This window comes from Anser cygnoides, chromosome 2 (genome assembly GCF_040182565.1).
Source record: "Anser cygnoides isolate HZ-2024a breed goose chromosome 2, Taihu_goose_T2T_genome, whole genome shotgun sequence".
Taxonomy (NCBI): Eukaryota; Metazoa; Chordata; class Aves; order Anseriformes; family Anatidae; genus Anser; species Anser cygnoides.
This window is the reverse complement of record NC_089874.1, coordinates 89,797,501-89,816,572: the sequence shown is the minus strand read 5'-3', so window position 1 is coordinate 89,816,572 and position 19,072 is coordinate 89,797,501. Positions and strand designations below refer to the sequence as shown.

The 19,072-nt window shown below is 41.4% G+C and overlaps 1 protein-coding gene across 10 annotated transcripts in view; it reads right to left on the bottom strand.

Annotated features, from left to right (window-relative positions):
- IKZF1 (IKAROS family zinc finger 1) overlaps nucleotides 1–19,072 on the bottom strand; it is a 74,507-nt gene that overhangs the window by 41,077 nt on the left and 14,358 nt on the right. For all 10 annotated transcript variants that reach the window (XM_048076389.2, XM_066992601.1, XM_048076395.2 and 7 more), the window contains one exon: nucleotides 11,975–12,094. In XM_048076389.2, coding sequence (XP_047932346.1) covers nucleotides 11,975–12,094 — 120 coding nt within the window. The remainder of the gene's footprint in view (nucleotides 1–11,974; nucleotides 12,095–19,072) is intronic.

Genomic DNA, 19,072 nt, shown 5'->3' with positions numbered 1-19,072 from the left:
CTTCTCAGTGCTTATAGAAGAGAACGTTAAAAGTTTCATTTTCTGTTGTCGTCTTTTTATCGAATGAATGCACAGTGGCTGTTAGCAGCGCAGGGCCGTGGCATGCTGCGGCAAACCTTCCCAGCAAGTCTTGTGAAATTTGTTTCTGCTGATGCAAATGTGCTACTTGCTAGAGCTCCACGTTGCTATCTGATGAACTCCCATCCCAGGCCCGAACATGAAAAACGCAACCCACAGCCCAGAACGTGTGGATCACTGTGTTCTCAGGAAGTATGCATGTAACATAACTATCTGTGCTCTGTCTCACTGAGGGTAAAAGAGAGGGGTGAAAAACAAAAAACAAAACAAAACAAAAAAAAAAACAACAAAACATTGTACAGCAAACAGTAGTCCTCACTGAGGAAGGCTGGGGGCTGCGTTTTGCTCAACCAGCCTAGCCCTTGTGAGGAGGGGTCATAATTTGCACCCAGCTGTAGCTCCCCAAGACTTGCATAAGGAGATTCCCTGAATATCACTGTTGTTTTCTGGGATGGGAGAGCGGAAGGGTCCATCACTACATCTGTTACAGTTGTTTTTTAATCGTGCTTTTGTACTCATTTGCTCAATTAGCTACCGAAACATCTCTAAGAAAGTTATCGAGTTAGGCATGCATCAGCTTTTAGTGGAAAGCTGTATCTCAAACAAGAGATAAAAGATATTATATCAGCTTTTTCCACGTAATTGTTTCAACATGTCAGTCATCTATCCTTCTGTTTTGAGGACCAGATGTCTCCCAAAGTTTCACTGTGCAAAGCTAAATTTAGAATAGGACTGTAAAAGAATCTTCTGACGAAACCACTTCATCAGCTTAGTCCTCACTCTCCATTACAGACTCTATCTGATGGACACTGTAGGAAATTAAGTGAATAAAATATCTTAACGAGTGAATGAACAGCACTTAAACTGATGCCCACCAGAGGTGACCAAACTGGTGAATGGCTATTTACATCAGGAGAGCTCACAGGGCTTGAGGGGGTCTGGGGACAGGGCCCTGTACTTTGCCTTTATTCAGACAGGAAGCCCATGAAACTCCTTGGCCTCTTCTCAGGAGAGAGGAGGAGCCCTCCTTCTCTGTGGAGCAGTGATACCTGCAGGAAACGCTCTCCCAGGACCCTGGAGCCTTTGGTCACTTCCCAATGCATGTCCCCTCAGGAGCATCAGCATGAGGGGGTGGCTGCCATCCTCCCATCATGACCCCTCGTGCTGCAAGGAGACAACCCCAAAAGCCCATGTATGCCTTCACCTGCTGAGCCAGGAGCGCAGCACGGGAAAAGTGAACACCACCTCCTTCATGCCAACCTCACTGGGCTCAGCCGTGCTGCACACAGGCTCTGCAGGGCACCACCTGCAAGGCGAGGAGTGGAGAGAAAGGATGGAGATGGAGCACGACTCTCCCTCTCCTCTTCCCAGATCCTCCTTTCTTCATTAACTTCTTGGTGGCCCAAAACATCCACCTCCAGAGCAGAGAGGCTCCTAGGCTCTACAGAGTCTGCAAAAGCCACAATGGGTACAAACGTATCTTCCTCAGCTGCTGCCCACTTCCCAAGTGGAATTTACACTTGGGTTTCTTACAGGGATACAGACGAGTTAGTAGGAACTAACATTTTCCTCTTTTTTTTGTTACATGCATTTATTTTTTTCAGAGTGTATGTTTGATAGTTTTTTTCATTTCCCCTGTAACAAGAATGAAAAGCTCAGCTTTCAAGAGAAATGCTCTTTTGTGTACGTGTGCTCTCTTTCAGGTTTTTACACACACACATACACACAGAGGAATTTGGCTTTGCAGGCATATACTTTTATGTGTGCAGACAGACATATCTTTGTACGTACATGTGTGCATGTGTGTGTCCTTACATGTGTAAAAGAGAGAAAATGGAATAAATGCCTCCCTTTGGCTGGAAAATCCAGTCATTTCAAACTACAGAGGGGTTATGAAAGAGAAGCAATGAATTACAAAAAGTTGTGGGAATGAAAAATATTTTTGCACTGGCTCTTTAACGCAAAGGGCTAACTTGTGTATTGTATAAATCAGTCTCTTTCACAGCACAGAGGAAAAGAGCTTATTAGCAATGGTTACAGTGTATAGCAAATGTGCAGACTCATTAATGTGTAATTACAGAACAAACAATATGAAACTTCTTGAGACTGTTTTGCAGGGAGAAAAAAAATCCACTTAACACTGCAATAAGCCCATGATAGCATACCAATTCTACTAGGATCTACTAGCAATGCAGGGTAAGATTAAACAAATGTGTTGCTACCAGAGGTAATGCCTCATTACCATTATTCATTCCTTGTCTTTTACACGTGTTAGGCTCTAAAGCCACTGAAGTTTTCCGCTAGCACATTATCATTTCTCATTTTTATTTCTACTTGCCGTTATGTGGACAAATGGGAAGGAAGCTCAACCCCTTGCCAGAAAAGTCTAGTTCCTAAATGACTTCTAGATAAATTGTCGTAGGTCCACACCTGCAGTAGGACAAAGTCCCAGCAAGCATGCTGGCCCACAGCACTTCCCTACCTCCCCTCCAACTCTCAGCAATGTGAGGTGTTAGTTACAGAATTATTTGGATTCTGGAAGGAAAACTGAGTAGTCGTGATTCAAAAAGGAAGGTGCCTCTGTGGCAGTCGTGTTGATGTTGAGGGGATATTTTCAGCTCTTTGCTCATGGCTTCAGCCAGGGGAAACCAGAGCTGAGCACTTCCATACTGGCAGAACAATGAGCAGGGAAGCAGGGGGAGCAACTGGGTGGTTTGCTCAGAAGAAACAGTGAAATTCACGGGCCAAATTGTGAATCCAGCCAGCTGGTGGGTTAGGGTTGGGGTTGGGAGAGATCATGGACAATTTGACACTTTCTTCAGCCACCTAGGTGTTTCTTTCCATTTGTAAATCTTAGCACAGAAGGCAAGCAGCAGGTCTCAGTCTGTCCCACTGACCCCACAGTACGGCTAATCAGTTTTTTGTGGTGAATTCTTTATGTGCATGTGTGCACGTGTTGTTCTCCCCTGAAAAGAAATTCTCATACGGAAGGACCTGGGAAGATATCTCCAAAACGCAGAGGCAGTGCGAGGGGTGCAGAAATGGCAGGGTTCCCTAGCTGGCAGGAGCCATTTCAGTGCTAGCGAAACCATCCCACTTCAACACCAACCACTGCCACCACTTCCGAGCATTGCAACACATATTCACAGCAGGAAAAAATAGGCTCAATAACTCAGTCCATGTAATGCTGGGGTGCACAGTACTGTGAGCGAGAAGGGACTGATCTCCCCCCAAAATACCCTAAGCCATCATCAAAAATCACAACACAAAGCTCCCAGCTCAGACAAAAAACAAAACACAAAACCCACCAAAGTTTTGGGAAGTTCAAATCCATAGTGGGGATGTTGGCCGATCACTGCTTCTTACAAATACAGGATGCTTTTAAATGATGAAATATGGAGAATGAATATTTCCTCTTCTATTAATTGCAAAACAAGCTGGAAGTGTCACCAACCCACTAGTTAAAACCCACCTTTCCATTGCACTAAACATTTCTGTTACATTACTTAATCAGCAGGGAGGGTTAAAATCATGTGCAGATGCTGTGTTATATGAAGGACCAAGCAATCCCTTTTAGACCTCTCTATTTATTTATTTTATTATAGGAGAGGTCAGAAAGCAAGCAAGTTCTTACGTCATTCCATAAAATAATCTAGAAGTTACTGAAAACTCTGGTGAGAGTGACTTCTTCCTCAGAAGTTACATTTCCAGGGTAAAAAAACAAAACAAAACAAAAACAAGCTTATGTGAAAGTTCTCCTTACTCTTCAGTACAGAGGATACTGGGTCTCTTCTCTCTCTCCTTTTTTTCTTTTTTTTTTTTTTTTTTCATTAAACTCTGCTATGTGGCTTGGAAGAGTGGAAGTCAACTCATTCAGCTAAATTTCTCCACCTTTGCTATATTTATTAAACTTCCCAAATTAGATACTTTTGGACTATCTTTGGGGGAGGAGAAACAGGGGAAATGGAAGGTGAAAACCAAAGAGCAAAATATGGAGCTTTACTTTCATTTTTGGAGCAGCCTTGTTCTGGTTTTAAAGTGAAAGTAATTGTGTTGTCTCTGCATTTACTAATCCTCTACAAATCTTCAATGGGATTCTTAATTCCATTTTTAGATATGAATTTTGGCATGTTACGGTTGAAATTTCTTTGAAATCAAAGGGGCAAGAGTTACTTCCAAAAATCCCGTTTGGTGCCTGTGGTGTTCCTATGGCTGATGGTGGAAGGATAGATTATACACCTTCTTGGGATTTCTTATACCTATAACTTAGACGCCTAAGAGTGTTTTCTGAGAAACATGTCCCCAAATGGCAAACAAACAGAAGAACTAGGCACTACCTCCAACTTAAAAATGTGTAAAAAACAAGGAAAGAGAAACACACATCAAACTGATTACTTTTACAATGCAGAATTCACCCATCTAGGACGGTGGGAACAGCAGAAAGTGTCTCAAATTGCATGTTGTAGGTCTAACCTGCTTTTGGGCTGCTGCTCTGCTGGCTTGCTTATTCAGGAAGGCAGCTGGATGACGCAAGATAATTTCCAACAAGTTGTCTCTGGGGACCAAAAGCCTGGGGTCCCAGCTGCTTCATGTTCGCAGTTCAGCTTGCTGTGGTCACACTTCTTCCCCATAAATGACACACTGAGAGCGAGCCTTTGCTGGCTGCTATAGCATTCCTACCTACTGCACATGTGGCAATGTGTCGTGTTTTTTTTTTCTGGAGACACCATCTTTTGAGGCTTCAAGCAGCCTCACCTAGTGAGCTCAATGAGAATGGTTCAGGGACAAACCTCTGCCCTCATGCAATAAGGGGTGTTTGTTTCTGGCTTTAAGATTACAGCTCCAGAAAGCAGCTCCCTCCATTAAAGGGCTTGTTCTACACTGCGGAAACCGTGGCAGCACAACAATGCTGCAAATCTGTAATGCAGGGATGCAGCCACAGGGACACTTCATTTGCACGTTTTGCTGTGGGACAGCACTTGGGAGGCTTGCACTTTGGGGAAGGCACGCCACTGCAGGTCAGCTGCAGCCAGAAACAGCCTCCTCCCAGTGAGGCACCACAGCAAGACCTGAAATTACAGAAATGCGAGGAGACTTTGAACTAAATCAAAACAGCAGCTTGTTCCAAAACAGTGCCTCTGTGGAGGCAGGTGGTTCTCATGCTGTGCCTCAGTCCAGCAGTTAACCTTTCCACTTGGGGTAGGCTCCTGAAGAGCACTCGGGTTGAACGAGAAATTGCTCAAGACGAAAAGCAAGCAAGCCTACAACAAACAGTAAACAAGAAATAATCTGAAATAGAGGGATGGGTGGTGCTGGGAGGTCCATCCAGACTCATGGTGCAGTCATTCCCCTAAAATAACCTGAGGCTTAGCAAGCTGCAGTTAAAGAGGTCCTCCCCAGCTTAAAATATGCCCCACTTCCAGCCAAAGCCCTGTGCTTCTGAGTCGTGCTGCAGCCACGGCTGAGATCCTGCTAGATAATTTTAACTCCCGAGCTAGAAAGGGGCTTATCTCTGAGGCACATCTCTTCTGCTGAGATAAAGACAACTTCCTCTAACTGCAGATTAGATCAGCAGGCTCAGTATCCGTACTTAAAAGCCACACAGCTAAACATACTGCATGTCTCCAGTTCAAATGATGCTCACTGCTTTCTCAACAGTGAAGAAATACGACTTGCACGGCTTTGAGGCTCTCCCTGCCTTTTGCACTGATGTACCCCTCTGAAACCCAGCAGGCACTCATGGAATTGGCTGCAGCTCCACAAACTATGCAGCTCTGGAGAAATAGGGAAAAATAAATAGGTAGCTTCATCATCTGCTGCGACATTATGTTGCCACACAGTGGCAACAGAAGCCACGCTTCTACCAAAGGGGTGAGGAGCAGAAAAACTCCTTGCAAAATGAAATGGAAATTGTTGGAAAAGTGCAACTTTTTTTTTTTTTTTTTTTTTTTTTTTTTTTTAGGATCAGTTATGTTCTCAAGGATTTGATTTTATCACGTGCTCTGGTTTTACAAGGTTTTACAAAATTTTACATGACAGGTTACATAACGGTCTGGCTGTGCTTTGCATGGGTTGAGTTAACTGAGCTACTAGTGTGCACACACACTGGGACTATGGCAGTTCTCCTCATGGGTCCTTCAAAAAACTACCTGCAAGTTGGTTTTCAAAACGTTCAGCCTCCATCATTGCAGCAAGCATTTTTAAATTTGACAAAGGAATTTGCTTTCAGTAAGAGGGCTGTTTTTCACGGGCCTCTTGAAAATCCATGCCCATTTTGCTAAGCCGTAAGTCATTACGTTCGGCAGACCTTGGCTCTGGTAGCGTGGTGAATACTTCAGCTTTCCTATGGCCCCATATACCTGCATATTCTGCACCTCACTCTAACACAGTTTCACACTTTGCACAAGCAAAACGTATCTTTGAAGACTGGCATACATTGTACATAACATACAGCATACATAAGGGCATTCATGAAACCTGTCACGTGCCTTCTCCCGCTAAACCATCCCATCCTCCTCTATGCAAATTCCCAGAAGAATTTTGCATACAAATTGAAAATAACCCTGACAAAAGTATCTCCTGCATTCCCCTTCTGGGACCAACAGGGTCTCAGAGCTCGCAGTATTCAATGGGGGACTTGTTTGGGGCTAGAAATGGGGGCTTCAGACCAAGTGAGAGGGGAGATCCCCAACTTCCCTATTTCAAAAAGTTCCTAAAATATTTCACTTACAAGTTTTTCAATTCCTTGAGAAGTCTCCTCAGTTGGACTTTCAAGCCCTGTTTAATTGTGGAGGGTTATGTGAGTACTCTAAAGACAATTCTTAAAGCTCCCCAAAACATCTGGAAACAAATTTTCTCTCCACTCTCAGGGCTGGTAGAACTGCATTAGGTGAGGTTTCATCAGCAATTATTCATTAAAGCTAATCGGCTCCCATTGAAAAGGTATGAAAATGTTCATACCTTTGAACAACAGAGATATACATCTGAAATCTGAGCAAGCAAAACACCTTATATGGCCCTCCCGATTATGTTAGCTCTCTGAATAACAACATGTCCACGTGCATACATGTCACATGCATTTTATTACTCACACACAACATAATGCCCTTAGAGCAACTGAACTCCTACAGGAGGAGTGCTTTTGGCTCTGGCAGTCTTTTTCCTCAACCCCTTTCCCTGCCCTACAAAAGTGCCAGGGCAGCAGCGAGCCGGACCTGTCTCAAGCAATGGGACCGATTTTGCAAGCCGGGGTGGGGCACTTCCCCTTTTGGCTTTTCTCCCTTCTCCCCTCCGCCTGCGGCCTTTCCACACTTTTGCTCTGCCTCCACCCAGCTCTGCATGGGTTGCAGCAGCTTGATGTAATGGCACGCTGCTGTGGTTGGCCTGGCGGCCCCTCGGCACTGCTCGTGTCCTGGCTCTCGAGCGCCTGAGCTCCTTTTAAGGAAATAAAGCACTTCTGCTGTCAGTTGTCCCACGTTTTAACCCAATTTTGTGAGATGAGGTCTCCCCACTACCCCCTCTCTGGAAGAAGAATATCTGTATGTGTTGTACATTTCAGGCCCATACTGTAATCCACGACTAAGGTATGATCACTTTTTTTTCAGTGAGAAACCCATGAATTAGTTGTTGAAAGTCTAAATGGTCATCTTCGGCATCAGGCAGCTGTCAGTACAGAAATGTTGAGCCCCTGAGCCCACAGTCTCTTTCTAAGGTCAGTGAAACTGTGAGATGACTTTGTGTTTTTCACCCATGGCCAGCTATGGTATGGGCAGTTAATGATAAAGAAATGTTCTGGTTGCCCTTTTAGGCAAGCACTACCACTGCTACAAGTGGCTTTTTCTGCAAGAAGCAGGGTCTGACCTACAGCTCACTGAATCATTAGCTTCCCACACATGGCTTGAATTAGGATGCAGTCCCCAGGCAGAAACAGTCCTAAATTGCAACCGTCTACCACACACAGGATGTTCAGTACTGATCATCCACAAAAGGTGCACGCAACATTTAACTTGAAACTTGAACAGAGGCAGCAAAAATCAGCAGAAGATATTTCAAATCAGCTTCTGTGTTACAGGTTAGCATGGGAAATACGTCCATCCCTCTAAAATAGGCTACAAAGCACTAATTTTTAATTGAATGGGATTTCACTGACATATATACTTCTAAATAACTTAGATCAGAAGTTCCAGAAGTATTTAGGAACTTCATGGACCAATATGGATGGTCTCTTACAGAGAGACTCAACAGAGTCTCTTGTGCCTTAAAAATCCAGCTCTTTGCTTGTCTGAAAGCCTTCACTGTGTTTTCTAGAACAACTAAGTCCTGCAAAATAGAGCAGGTGGATGAGCAGATTAAAAGAAATAAATTAAAGAAATAAATAAAATAAAAGCCATATGGACCAGATCAGCCTGAGAAGGAAACCTGGGGTGGAGAAGAAGATAAAGAAGGGCAAAGACTTAGTGGACAGATCAGCAGAAATAATATTTGCAGGAGGAAGCTGCTCAACACGTGATGGCATTCTGGGATTTGTAACGTTAAAAAGATAGCAGGCTCATGAAGGAAATGAAGAGATGTAGCAGTAACCAGGACACATTTTTTAATATGCTTCAGCTTTGCTGTGCTACTTGGAGGTATTACTACAAGCTGTTGATGACTTACTTCCACCTTTTCACACCCATTTATTATTTTTGCATTGGTCAGAAGCAACCCATGCCTTGAGTTTCGCTGTCTGAGGACACAAATCAGAGCATACGTTTAACGAACATCTGAACACCTCCCTTTGAAATGTGTACCCCTTCTAGTCATTTTAATTGAGACACTCAAAAACTGAAGGCACCAATGAAAATCTGGCAGGTGAATTTAGTACTTTAATTTATGAAGTCTGCTTCACCTTCATTCAGAGGGGGAAAAATGTTTCAAATGGTTCTCTCTATCAGGTCTATAGAACCAAGTTCAAATCTCAGTCTAGAGTTTGAAGAAGAAAGAAAGGAGATTTTAAAAATACACAGAGGAGCTAGAGCCTATCTTTCTTTTCTAAAAATAACTTATTTCCCCTAATCTTTGACCTTTAAAATGCTAAATTGATGAAGAAGGTAATTAAACTTTTGACACCGGGGTTAAAGGTTTCATGAAGTGTTACTACAAATCTGAGTAAGCAAACGGTCATTTGAACATTTCTATCTCACAGGCTGATTAAAATTAACAACAGATTTCTCACCTAATTTTAGTAAGATGAGGTAAATATTTGCTGTCTTCATTTAAGAAAACTGCAATTTCCATTGTCACATCTATAACACTACTTGTACAAAAAGTGCTCCAGAGCCTGGTGGCCCTCTTTGATAAATGCCTGACTCAAATTAACATTCCTCAGTGCATGCAGTTAGGACAGCTGTTCTTTCAGGGTGCCACGGATCAAGTAGAATGCATATGCAGCAAAGTGCACAGGGGATTCCCTTTTCATGACAGAAGCAGATGGAACATTAGGAAAGTCATACAGAGAAAAAGTGTTGCCTGGTTGTATCTGCTCATGTGCACTGCCTGTCGGTTATCACAGGCCACAGTCTATCTCCCAGCTGTAAGATATATATAACATCAGTGGTTCTTTACAATAACCTCCTGCTTATCTACCAAACTACGTTTTCAGAGCATCCTTTTCTACCTAAGTTTTGTCATAAATAGAGGTGAGAAACAGGACTTAGAGATGACAGCAATGAACTGAACACAAGGTCTGCCTATGCTGCCAGACCAACATAAAAAGATGGTCTCCTTCATCCCTAGTAGATCTATGGGATCATATAAACCAAACACCCCTCCTAAGGCATTGCTTTATCACTAAAAGACTGATCTGACAATGATCCAGAATGTGCAGAGCAATCACTCAGGTCATGACAAATTTGGTGCATGTGTTCAGATCTTTTTTTGTTTGTTTGTTTGTTTTGAATAAGGGGAATATAATTTTTTTAAAGTATACTCTTTCAAAAAGTCAGGTTAAGGGCTAGAAAAGGAAGCAGAAGAGGTAAAAGTATGTGCAGCTTTACAGAAAAGACAAACATGACGAGTTGGAGTTGAAACCTACAGTTAAGATTATCTGTAAGACAAAATGCTATGAATTGTCTTTCTGTCTGTTGGCTATGGTAAACACCTCACTACAAGATGTATCCTTCTAAACCAAAGCGCTACAGCTAGAGAAAGTGGCTATAGAAAAAATGTTGAAGTCAGGACAAGTAAAATCTGTTTTATTGCTGAGTGCACAAAGTAAAACTAATGAGAACAACAGATGGAATTTGTATTTCAGACACCAAAAATAACATTTTCTCCTTCATTTATTACAGTAACTTTTAATATGTGCTTCTATTGATAAATAATTGAACTACTGGGAAAATAATTACATCATCAGCAAACATAAATTTCATCATTGCTGATTCTGTGTGGTATTTGTGAGGTGAAGTATATTCAATGCATACAAGATCCTGTGTGATTATTCAGTTTTAGACAAGGGACTTTTAAAAGTATTATTCTTTTTTTATTGAGTCTGGAATATTTTGTAGGATTTCGTTACCGTGGGAGAAAGGAGGCTTAACTTGTTTTACTGAGTTAACAGACAAGCAGTAAAGGCAGGATTTTGTCTAAAGAGCTATGGATTAAGAAAAAAGCACTAGTTAAGTGATCAGTTTATTAAAATGCATTTTTTAAAAATTAACTTGGTTCATTAGTTGTGTCCATATGAATGTAGGAGCTGAATTTTACATGCACATTTTTGGGAAGAGGGGATCAAATGGTCAAGTGAAGCTGCAAAAGATGCTGCATTACCTACTAGTTAATGCTGGCATTTGGAAGTAGGCTGTATTCCTAATGCTGACACCATCCTGCTGTATTACTTTGGCTTGGTTATTTTGCCTTCTCAATCTCCCTTTGTACCTACCATCCTTTACTGGACTTCCTTAGACTATAAACATTAAAAGGCAATGGCTGTCTTTCTGTAAACCGTCTTCCACCCTGACACTCATTTTTACAATGGGAACGTTAAAATGAAGAGCAATACTTTTATTTGCAGAAAAACATGTTTTGGTAGACAGTCCTGTCCTGAAATATTTATCACATAGGGCGTTGATCAAAGCATTCTGATATTCTGGGAGTCATTGTGCTTTCCCCCCACCCCCTCCTGGCAAAAGAGCATCACGCTCAAGTAACACCATCAATTTTTTTTTGAAGCCTACACATGAGCTGATGCATACAGCAGTCAGCAGCACCACTAGTCCTTCTTGTGGACCTTGGGATTCCTAAAAAGGATCAGCATTTTGCAAAATCATCTTTTGAAAATAATCCAATAGGCTATTGATGGTGGACTTTTACCTAGAAGAACAAAATTCAAGTGTATTTTAAATTTCTCCCCGGTTAAAAATGCAAGGAAAAATGAAGATCAGATGGCAGAATCTGAAACACAAATAATATATGTTTTCTACTATGACATTTCTGGAAAAATCTTAATAGCAGTTACCATTCAAAATAGCATTCAAATAATAATAAAAATATCTGAGAGTCTCCTGAATTTGTATCAAATCTGAGTTCAGGTAGTTTTGACCTGGTACCACATATTTCTTTCCATTTCCTACATAGAATGAAAACAATCTTTCCTGGGGGGAATTTTATGCAATCAGTCATGCTTTAGAAATAAGATAAATAGTTAGATCTTTTTAACTTCTCTGCAGATGAAAAGGCTTGGTGTCCTTCAAAATGCCTTTCCCCAAGAGATGATTGCACAAAAAACACTAAGCACCTGAGTAATCCTTTGCTGAACGAGATGAAAAAGCACAGGACCTTCTCGTATACCAGCATGCTACAAAGGACTTCAACATTATACTGTGTAATACTTCCCATCAGAGTGGACTAGTCATCTTACCCAAGACTCTCTCATTCTTAGCACTCTGTTGTCCTCCAGTACTAGTTGAAAGGTCCTCTGGTACAGGCATAGGTTCATCTGCATCATCTGGGACATCACTAATTGGAGGACTTTCCTTTCCTAGTAGTGAAGAAAGCAGCATCAGTGAGTCATCAGAATAGCCTCATTTTCAAATAATACCATAAGAGGAACCACAAACCAAATAAAACTTAACAAAAAAGAAGTTGTCAATTAATAACACTACTAAAAGTATGACATTCTTCAGGACCAAAACCTGCTGTCCTGCAAAGAAAGCTCCTTTAGAATGCAGGGGAATTGTATCTGTGAGATGAATGTGTGGCCATTTTTTCTTCCAAATTTACTGAATTCTGGATACATGATTACAAATCTTAACCTTTTGGGTGTTCATAGCACACAGATGCTTTTCAGCTGCTGTGCTCAGAAGATCCAGTTCAGCCAACGTAGACTGACAGAGAATAAAGGGTATCAAATGGTCTTTGTTTTAAATACTCTTCTTCTGCAAAAGCTTCTTGAGAGCATGTCCTTTTTTTGCTTCAAGAACATAGTGAAGTCTAACCCACAATTATTCTGGAGCTCTAACGGAACTACCCAAAGAATAAAATTTGATCTTCAGCTAAAAATTCAACTAAATCTTCAGCAAGGTTCACTAATACCCACAGATCAAGCTTTGGCTGATCTTTGTACCCACAAGTAATTAAGTGCCTACAACTCCTGGGACCTCCTAAAAACATGTACAATTAGGAGGGGTCAGTCAAAGCATGACTTCAAGGGTTTTATGATCACTTATTTGTAAATAGGAAACAAACCCCAGTATCCTTCATACACAAGGTTTTGCAGAACAAACCAATCTAGTGCTTTAGCCTATTTTAAATATAATGGAACTGTTTTAGTGCCAAATGCAATACAGTAAGGAAAATAACTCCTGCTAAGTAGTGCACTTCCAGAAATGGTTTCTTGGTTAGCTCTCAGTCATAGCATACATGTACTGCTCACAGTAATCCCTGTCTTGCAGAGCTTCTTTTAAAATGATTTCACATATCTGCTAGCAAAACATGCCGTGGAAGCAACTACCAGAAGAATTATTACACGACTAGTTTCCTTGATTATTACAAAGAGACTAGCCTTTGAATTAATAGCAAAGAGTAATAGCCCAGATAAGTATCTGAACTCAGTAATATTGACATAAGACCTTTGTCTCCAAAATGGAGATGTTACCAATTTACAGTAATGCAATCTATTAGACATCCTATGGCAACCAGCACAGCATCAGGGGCAGCAATTTCATGGCACAGAGGCCTAGCCAATTAGTGTTTTTTCTAATGAGCATTCCTGCATTAACACACAAACATTTATTAATTCTGAAATCAGTTCTCAGAAAAGGAAAAATTAAAACAGACATTGCTTACTTAAGTGATAACCATCTTGAGATGCCAGTTACGGATTTGCTCTAGAGGGGACTTGGGAAAAAAAAAAAAATGGTTTTCAACCTCCAACCTCCAGGACGGAGAAAAGCAGCATGCTTTCTGAGCCGTTTACTGATCACAGCAGGAAAGCCAGGTAGATTTAAGTCATCTTACACATCATTTCGCTCTCTTCCAGGGGTCTGCTTTGGCTGCTTTGGGCTGCTCCCATCTATGACGGTCCCAGTCATGGCTTCCTCCTCAGGCCAAGGGAAAGGCTGCCCTGCTGTGCAATATCCTCCTGTGCCCTGAGGGCCATGCAACTGAAACCCCCTTGCACTGGGATAATATGTGTTCTCTCATTTGCAGGAGAAGAGCGTAGGTGCCCCAAATTCCCACAAGAAATATTGTTTAAAACATGTATTTGCATGTCCTTGAAAGAAGGACAACAAACAACTTTGATCTCTCTGATCCTTAACTGCCTTGAATGACTAATCCTTTAGTGAGGATCAGCTCAAAATATTTGAAGATAGGGTAACAGTGGGGAAATTTGCTGGTGGGGGTTGTATCCATGCACAAATCTAGGTTTAAATGAATGAAATGAACATTTCTTAACGATGCACCTATCAAACTGTGGAATAATCTCTGAAAAGAGATGGTGGGAGCAGCACCAGGTGAACCATCTAAATCTGCCCAGCCAGAGGACCTGAGGACAGCTAAAGACCAGCGCTGAGCAGGCAGTGGCATGGACTAGATGGTTTCATAAGGCTTCAGCTTCTGTGCTGTGTTCTTCAATGGACAAAGTCATGCCCACCACATGCGAGTGCAACAGCAAGGGTGGATTGTGTAAATGGAAAAGAAGGCCTGAACTTCACAGCAGAGGAAAGTAAAAGCATTTCTTTATTTATGGGATTTAAGGAATTTAAAGAACTGCCAGAAGCTTTTCTGATGCAAATCCCATGCATGTCGAGCTGAGATATATCTTACAGATAGGAGGCATGGGTGAGGAGAGACAGCTGAAATATTCCATGTTTTTCAACTTCTCCCCCTCCAAAAAAACACACCAACAAAACAACAACTGAAACCAAAACCAAAACAAACCAAAAATAAACAAAATACCAGAAGGTTAATCTGAGGGCAAGAGGTAGTCTGGTCAGAACCAGCTCTCTTGACACTACATCTAGCTTAAGGACATTTGTTAAAAATAATCGAAAGCCACGTGCAACTTCCAAGGTTCAAAGTATGCTCCCAGTTACACAAATGGAAGTTGATGCTTTGCCTTACTCTAGATTCAGAAGTACAGGTAACCTAAAAAAGCTGAAGGCTTTTATGGCTACCCATGTGGCTAATTCATATAAACACATAGTATCAGAGCTCTGAGATAAAAAACAGCAAACAAAAACTTTCTTAACATGCAGTTAGGCATCCTAAAATAAGTAGGCGAAGTAGGATGTTTTGAAGATAAGTCGATGTGCTCTTGGAAAAGAAACTTTGTAGTAGATCAGTCCTTTCAGAGTTTATGGTGAACAATTTGAGTTTATTAAACTGGTATGGATCTTCTACATGTTAAATTAATAGCCATTTGCCCAGGTGGCATGAATCAGACAAGCTTCACGGACTTGGTGGGGCTGAAACTTCAGAACTGATACGCTTTCCTCTTCACAGGAGATTGCAGCTAAGAAAACTTTACTAAGTAAGTTTGGCTTTACTGACTCATCTCACATCATTTGATTTCTTCATGTTACACATGATAGAGAAATCCCTGCATGCAAAAAGGCAGGGTAAAAATAGTTGATTTAAATAGATATATTTGTTGAGTTCTGTGTTTTGGATTCCAGAGCATGATATTCGTATTTCATGCCTTAACTACATCTAAATTGTTACACCATGATACGTTCACCACTGCATGGTAATCTTACAGATATGCAATCTCACTAACATCCCTTTGCCAATGAATTTAGAAATGGAAAAGGGGCAAAGGAAAGGAGGAACAGTTTCCCATTTACTTTCTAACAGGTGTGTCTAGAATAATGACTGGTCAAAAAGACAGAGATAAAAAAAAGCTAGTGCAAATACTGGCATAAAGTATTAAAGTGTCATATAACAGAGCAAAGTATCATAGACTTATTCCATTCTTATTTTATATTTTTGCTCAAAGATGATAATGAGGCATAAATTAATCTCTGGAGTTGTTTTTGTCTTATGATTACTATTATTACTTTTATACACAGCCATGTGAGATACCAAATGAAGACAACAGAGCTGTAGAGATGAATTTCTGTTTCTGGCTCTGACACTGACTGATGGTGCCCTTGGTAAGTCATAAACACAAGTGACTTCAAATGCAGGCTGTATGACACATTAACCCCAATTCGAACTGAAGCTCTGAAAGACAGTCTTAGATTTCCGAACATTGCCATCCCTGTATGAAAATTTTCACAGAATGGCCTAACCTATCAATGGTGTCTGGTAAGATCCTCAGTACTTCAGTATGCTCATCTGTGCCCTACCAGTTTAATAAAGATATGAGGAAAGAGAGGAAGGGAACTAAGTACCCAGCTCTGTAATTTATTCCTATCAAAGTTTGTGTGCCTCGTGGTGCTTTAACTTCCCCACTCAGTTCTGGAAGCTCTTCCATTCACATGCCAAAATGGTGTTGCTAAAGCTACAGCTGTTAAAAAGAAAGCCAGGACAGGATTTCTTACAGAAATTTAGCTCACTACTCTTTCACAAAGGAATGTTGGATGTATTTAGTACCTGAGGGTTGTTTTGTATGGGAATACTGGAACCACTGACAAAGTTAAGCAAAAACAGCAATATTCAGGTTTTCTAGATGACAGTCAGAACCCAGTTCATGTCCCATTTTCACTAGCAGAACCTCCGTTTCCAGGTGAATGAGGGGATAGTCACGCTGGGACAGCACCCAGGCTCTCAGGTGGTAGAAATCAGCTCAGGATACACTCTTTTACACCTCCCCAGAATCTAGCAATAATTTCAAATGCAAAACTCTTCCTGCTTTTGCAGAGTGTGGCACAGCCTGTAGGTGCTGGGGGGATCTTTTTATGTTAGATGTGGAAACATTTGCGCTGTTTTTTCATCTTCCTTAACTGTTAGGCCCTAGAACTGAGAGAAAAAAAGGCAGGAAAAATACTGCTTGTTAAGTGAGATATTATCTGTGTTTTCTGACTCTCTTGTATGGGTGCCGGATACCGTTTGGTTAAATGTATGTCAGCTCTCTCCTCATTTCAGAACTGCAACTGCTTGCCTCATGAAATATCACTTTCAGGAGAAGAATAAAAAGCGTGAACTCTGAGCTGGTCTCACAGTATTTTGGTTCCTCCAGGAGCAAGCAATGCCTGGATTCCCAGGCGTGGGAATGCCTGCACACACGCGGGGTTTGGCTCACTCACATGAGTTTTACACTCTGTTGGCCCGGCTCACCCCTGCCACACCTGAGTCAGCTACAGCTGCATAGGGCAAATGGTGAAAAACACTGCCTTTGAGCTGGAAGACTGTTTCTGGAGAACTATTTTATTTCTGGTGGTTGAAAAAAAAAAAATAAAGCAATCCCCCCCAACTATTTTTTTTAAAGCGCAGCCCAGTGTGCTGGGCCAAGTCACCTAATTCCAAAGTCTAAGAGTATTCTACATCTGATGAGCATTAGTCACAGAGCAGAAGAAACAAATAGAAGTACTTTTCAGCTGGCATAACAATCCCACATTTCTGAAACTGTGCAACTGTCTAACTGGTTCTCCATACAGAGCAGAGCTCCCTTGCCATGCAAGGATGCATCCAAGAAGAATGTAGAATCCCAGGAAGAGGACAAGAGGGGGAAAATGCCTTTCTGGATCTGCCAGCCTGTGAGAAAGGAGTAAGATCCCTGTACCTTCAGATCCTCTACTTCCAAGGTCTAGTAAGAGCTGATGAGGAGTCAATATCTATGGAAGGCGATCTGACAAACACCTGTGTGCAGAAGGCTGTGTTCACAAGCAACTCACATCATAAATGAAAGTACATTTGCAAGTTCTTTTTTTGGCCACTTGTTCACAAATCCAGCTAACAATCCAATACAACCCACACCCTCTGCTCACAGAAAGAACCAGATGAAATTATCAGCAGCTTGGGGACAGGAAGAACAGGAAGAGTTCACTGAAAAACTTTTTTTTTTCTTTTTTTCTGTAGTCTGTTTGTGTAGGTCTATGCCTTTTTCAGAGGTAAAATTCCTCTTACACTGATATGTTTACTAGGAAACCCTCCCTCATCACAGATTACTATTCTCATCAGCATGAGTTGCTAGAAATGCTAAAAGTCACTGGAAAGTACTGCAGACCCTGAAAACTTTGAGAGCTACAAATTATCTACAAGTATTTATATTTAAATGCACACTTACATTCACAATGTTATTTTCCTGCAAATCTCCCCTCTCAGAGGAAGAGGCAGACCATAAAGCGGGCAAAGTGTGTGACCTTCTAATCCATTTCTTGACTCAAGGTAGCATCTTCCACATTCCTTCTCCTTACATCCAAAGAAAAATAGCAGTGCCCTTGTAAGAGGCAATAGGTGTGAACTTGGGTTAATGCCACTATGAAAATACCACAAAGGCTAGGTGTGGGCACCCAGAGCAGTATGTGATGCCATGCAGGAAGAGGAGGTCAGAGCTCCTGCCCCCAGGAGCTCACGCGAGCGGGAAAGGGCTTCTGCAGCATGCAGAATAGCTGGGCTCAAATAATTGCCCGTCTCAGTGCCCTGAGCAGATCCACAGTGTTTTGTCAGCACAAAAGAGTTGCAGGAGTAAAAGCCAACTGCCTTTTCTGTTGGAGCCACACATGCTCCAAACACAGCAGGTACAGGACATATTTTATTTCATTTACAAATTTTTTCAGCACGCAGCAAAACATTGCTGTTAAGTATATCCAGCTGCAATTTTAAAATTCTTGACTGAAGAGGGGAGTGCAACATGCCACCATAGTGCTGATTAGGAATGACTTCCCTATACCAAATATGACTGAGAATATTCTGTTAGCATGAAAAATTTATTCTGTTAGCATGAAGAATATTGGTGTTCTTTCAAAAATTATTATATTGGTGTTTCTGATTTTCAATTTTCAGATGACACTAAATGTCCTCAGTTGCAACTTTTGTGGAAACTCCTCAACATTTTTATAAAGAAAGAAAAAAAAATACAGAGAGAAAATTGTGTTCATATATGTCAGGAAAAACATAACTTGGCCAGCTACACTGTACCAGGACCTTACAGTTGGCCTCCAGGTCTTGAACATGCAGTGCCCAAGAGCTCTCTCTTGAAAATGAGCCATGTGCCCAGTGCCTATGCCGGAAGGAGGCCCCAGTGAACATGGCTGGCGTGCTCCAGTCTGAACACTAAAAGTGAAAACTGAAAGCCATTAACCGTTGCAGCTGTCAACACATCAGGGAAACTAGGAAAGGGGCTAACTTGTCCTTTTTCAACTGCTGAAGCACTGAAGTATTAATAAGCGATGCTTTGCCAAGTTCCAGTACCAATTTGCTAAAGAACTAATTTCCAAGGAAATTAAGAATTGAACTCCCCATAGGAATATCAATATGGGATAAGGCTGCAAAATCCTATCCATGCCACCACAGGGCAAATTTTAGAAACCTACCTTCTCTATTGTTCAAACACTTTTCAAAATATTATCAC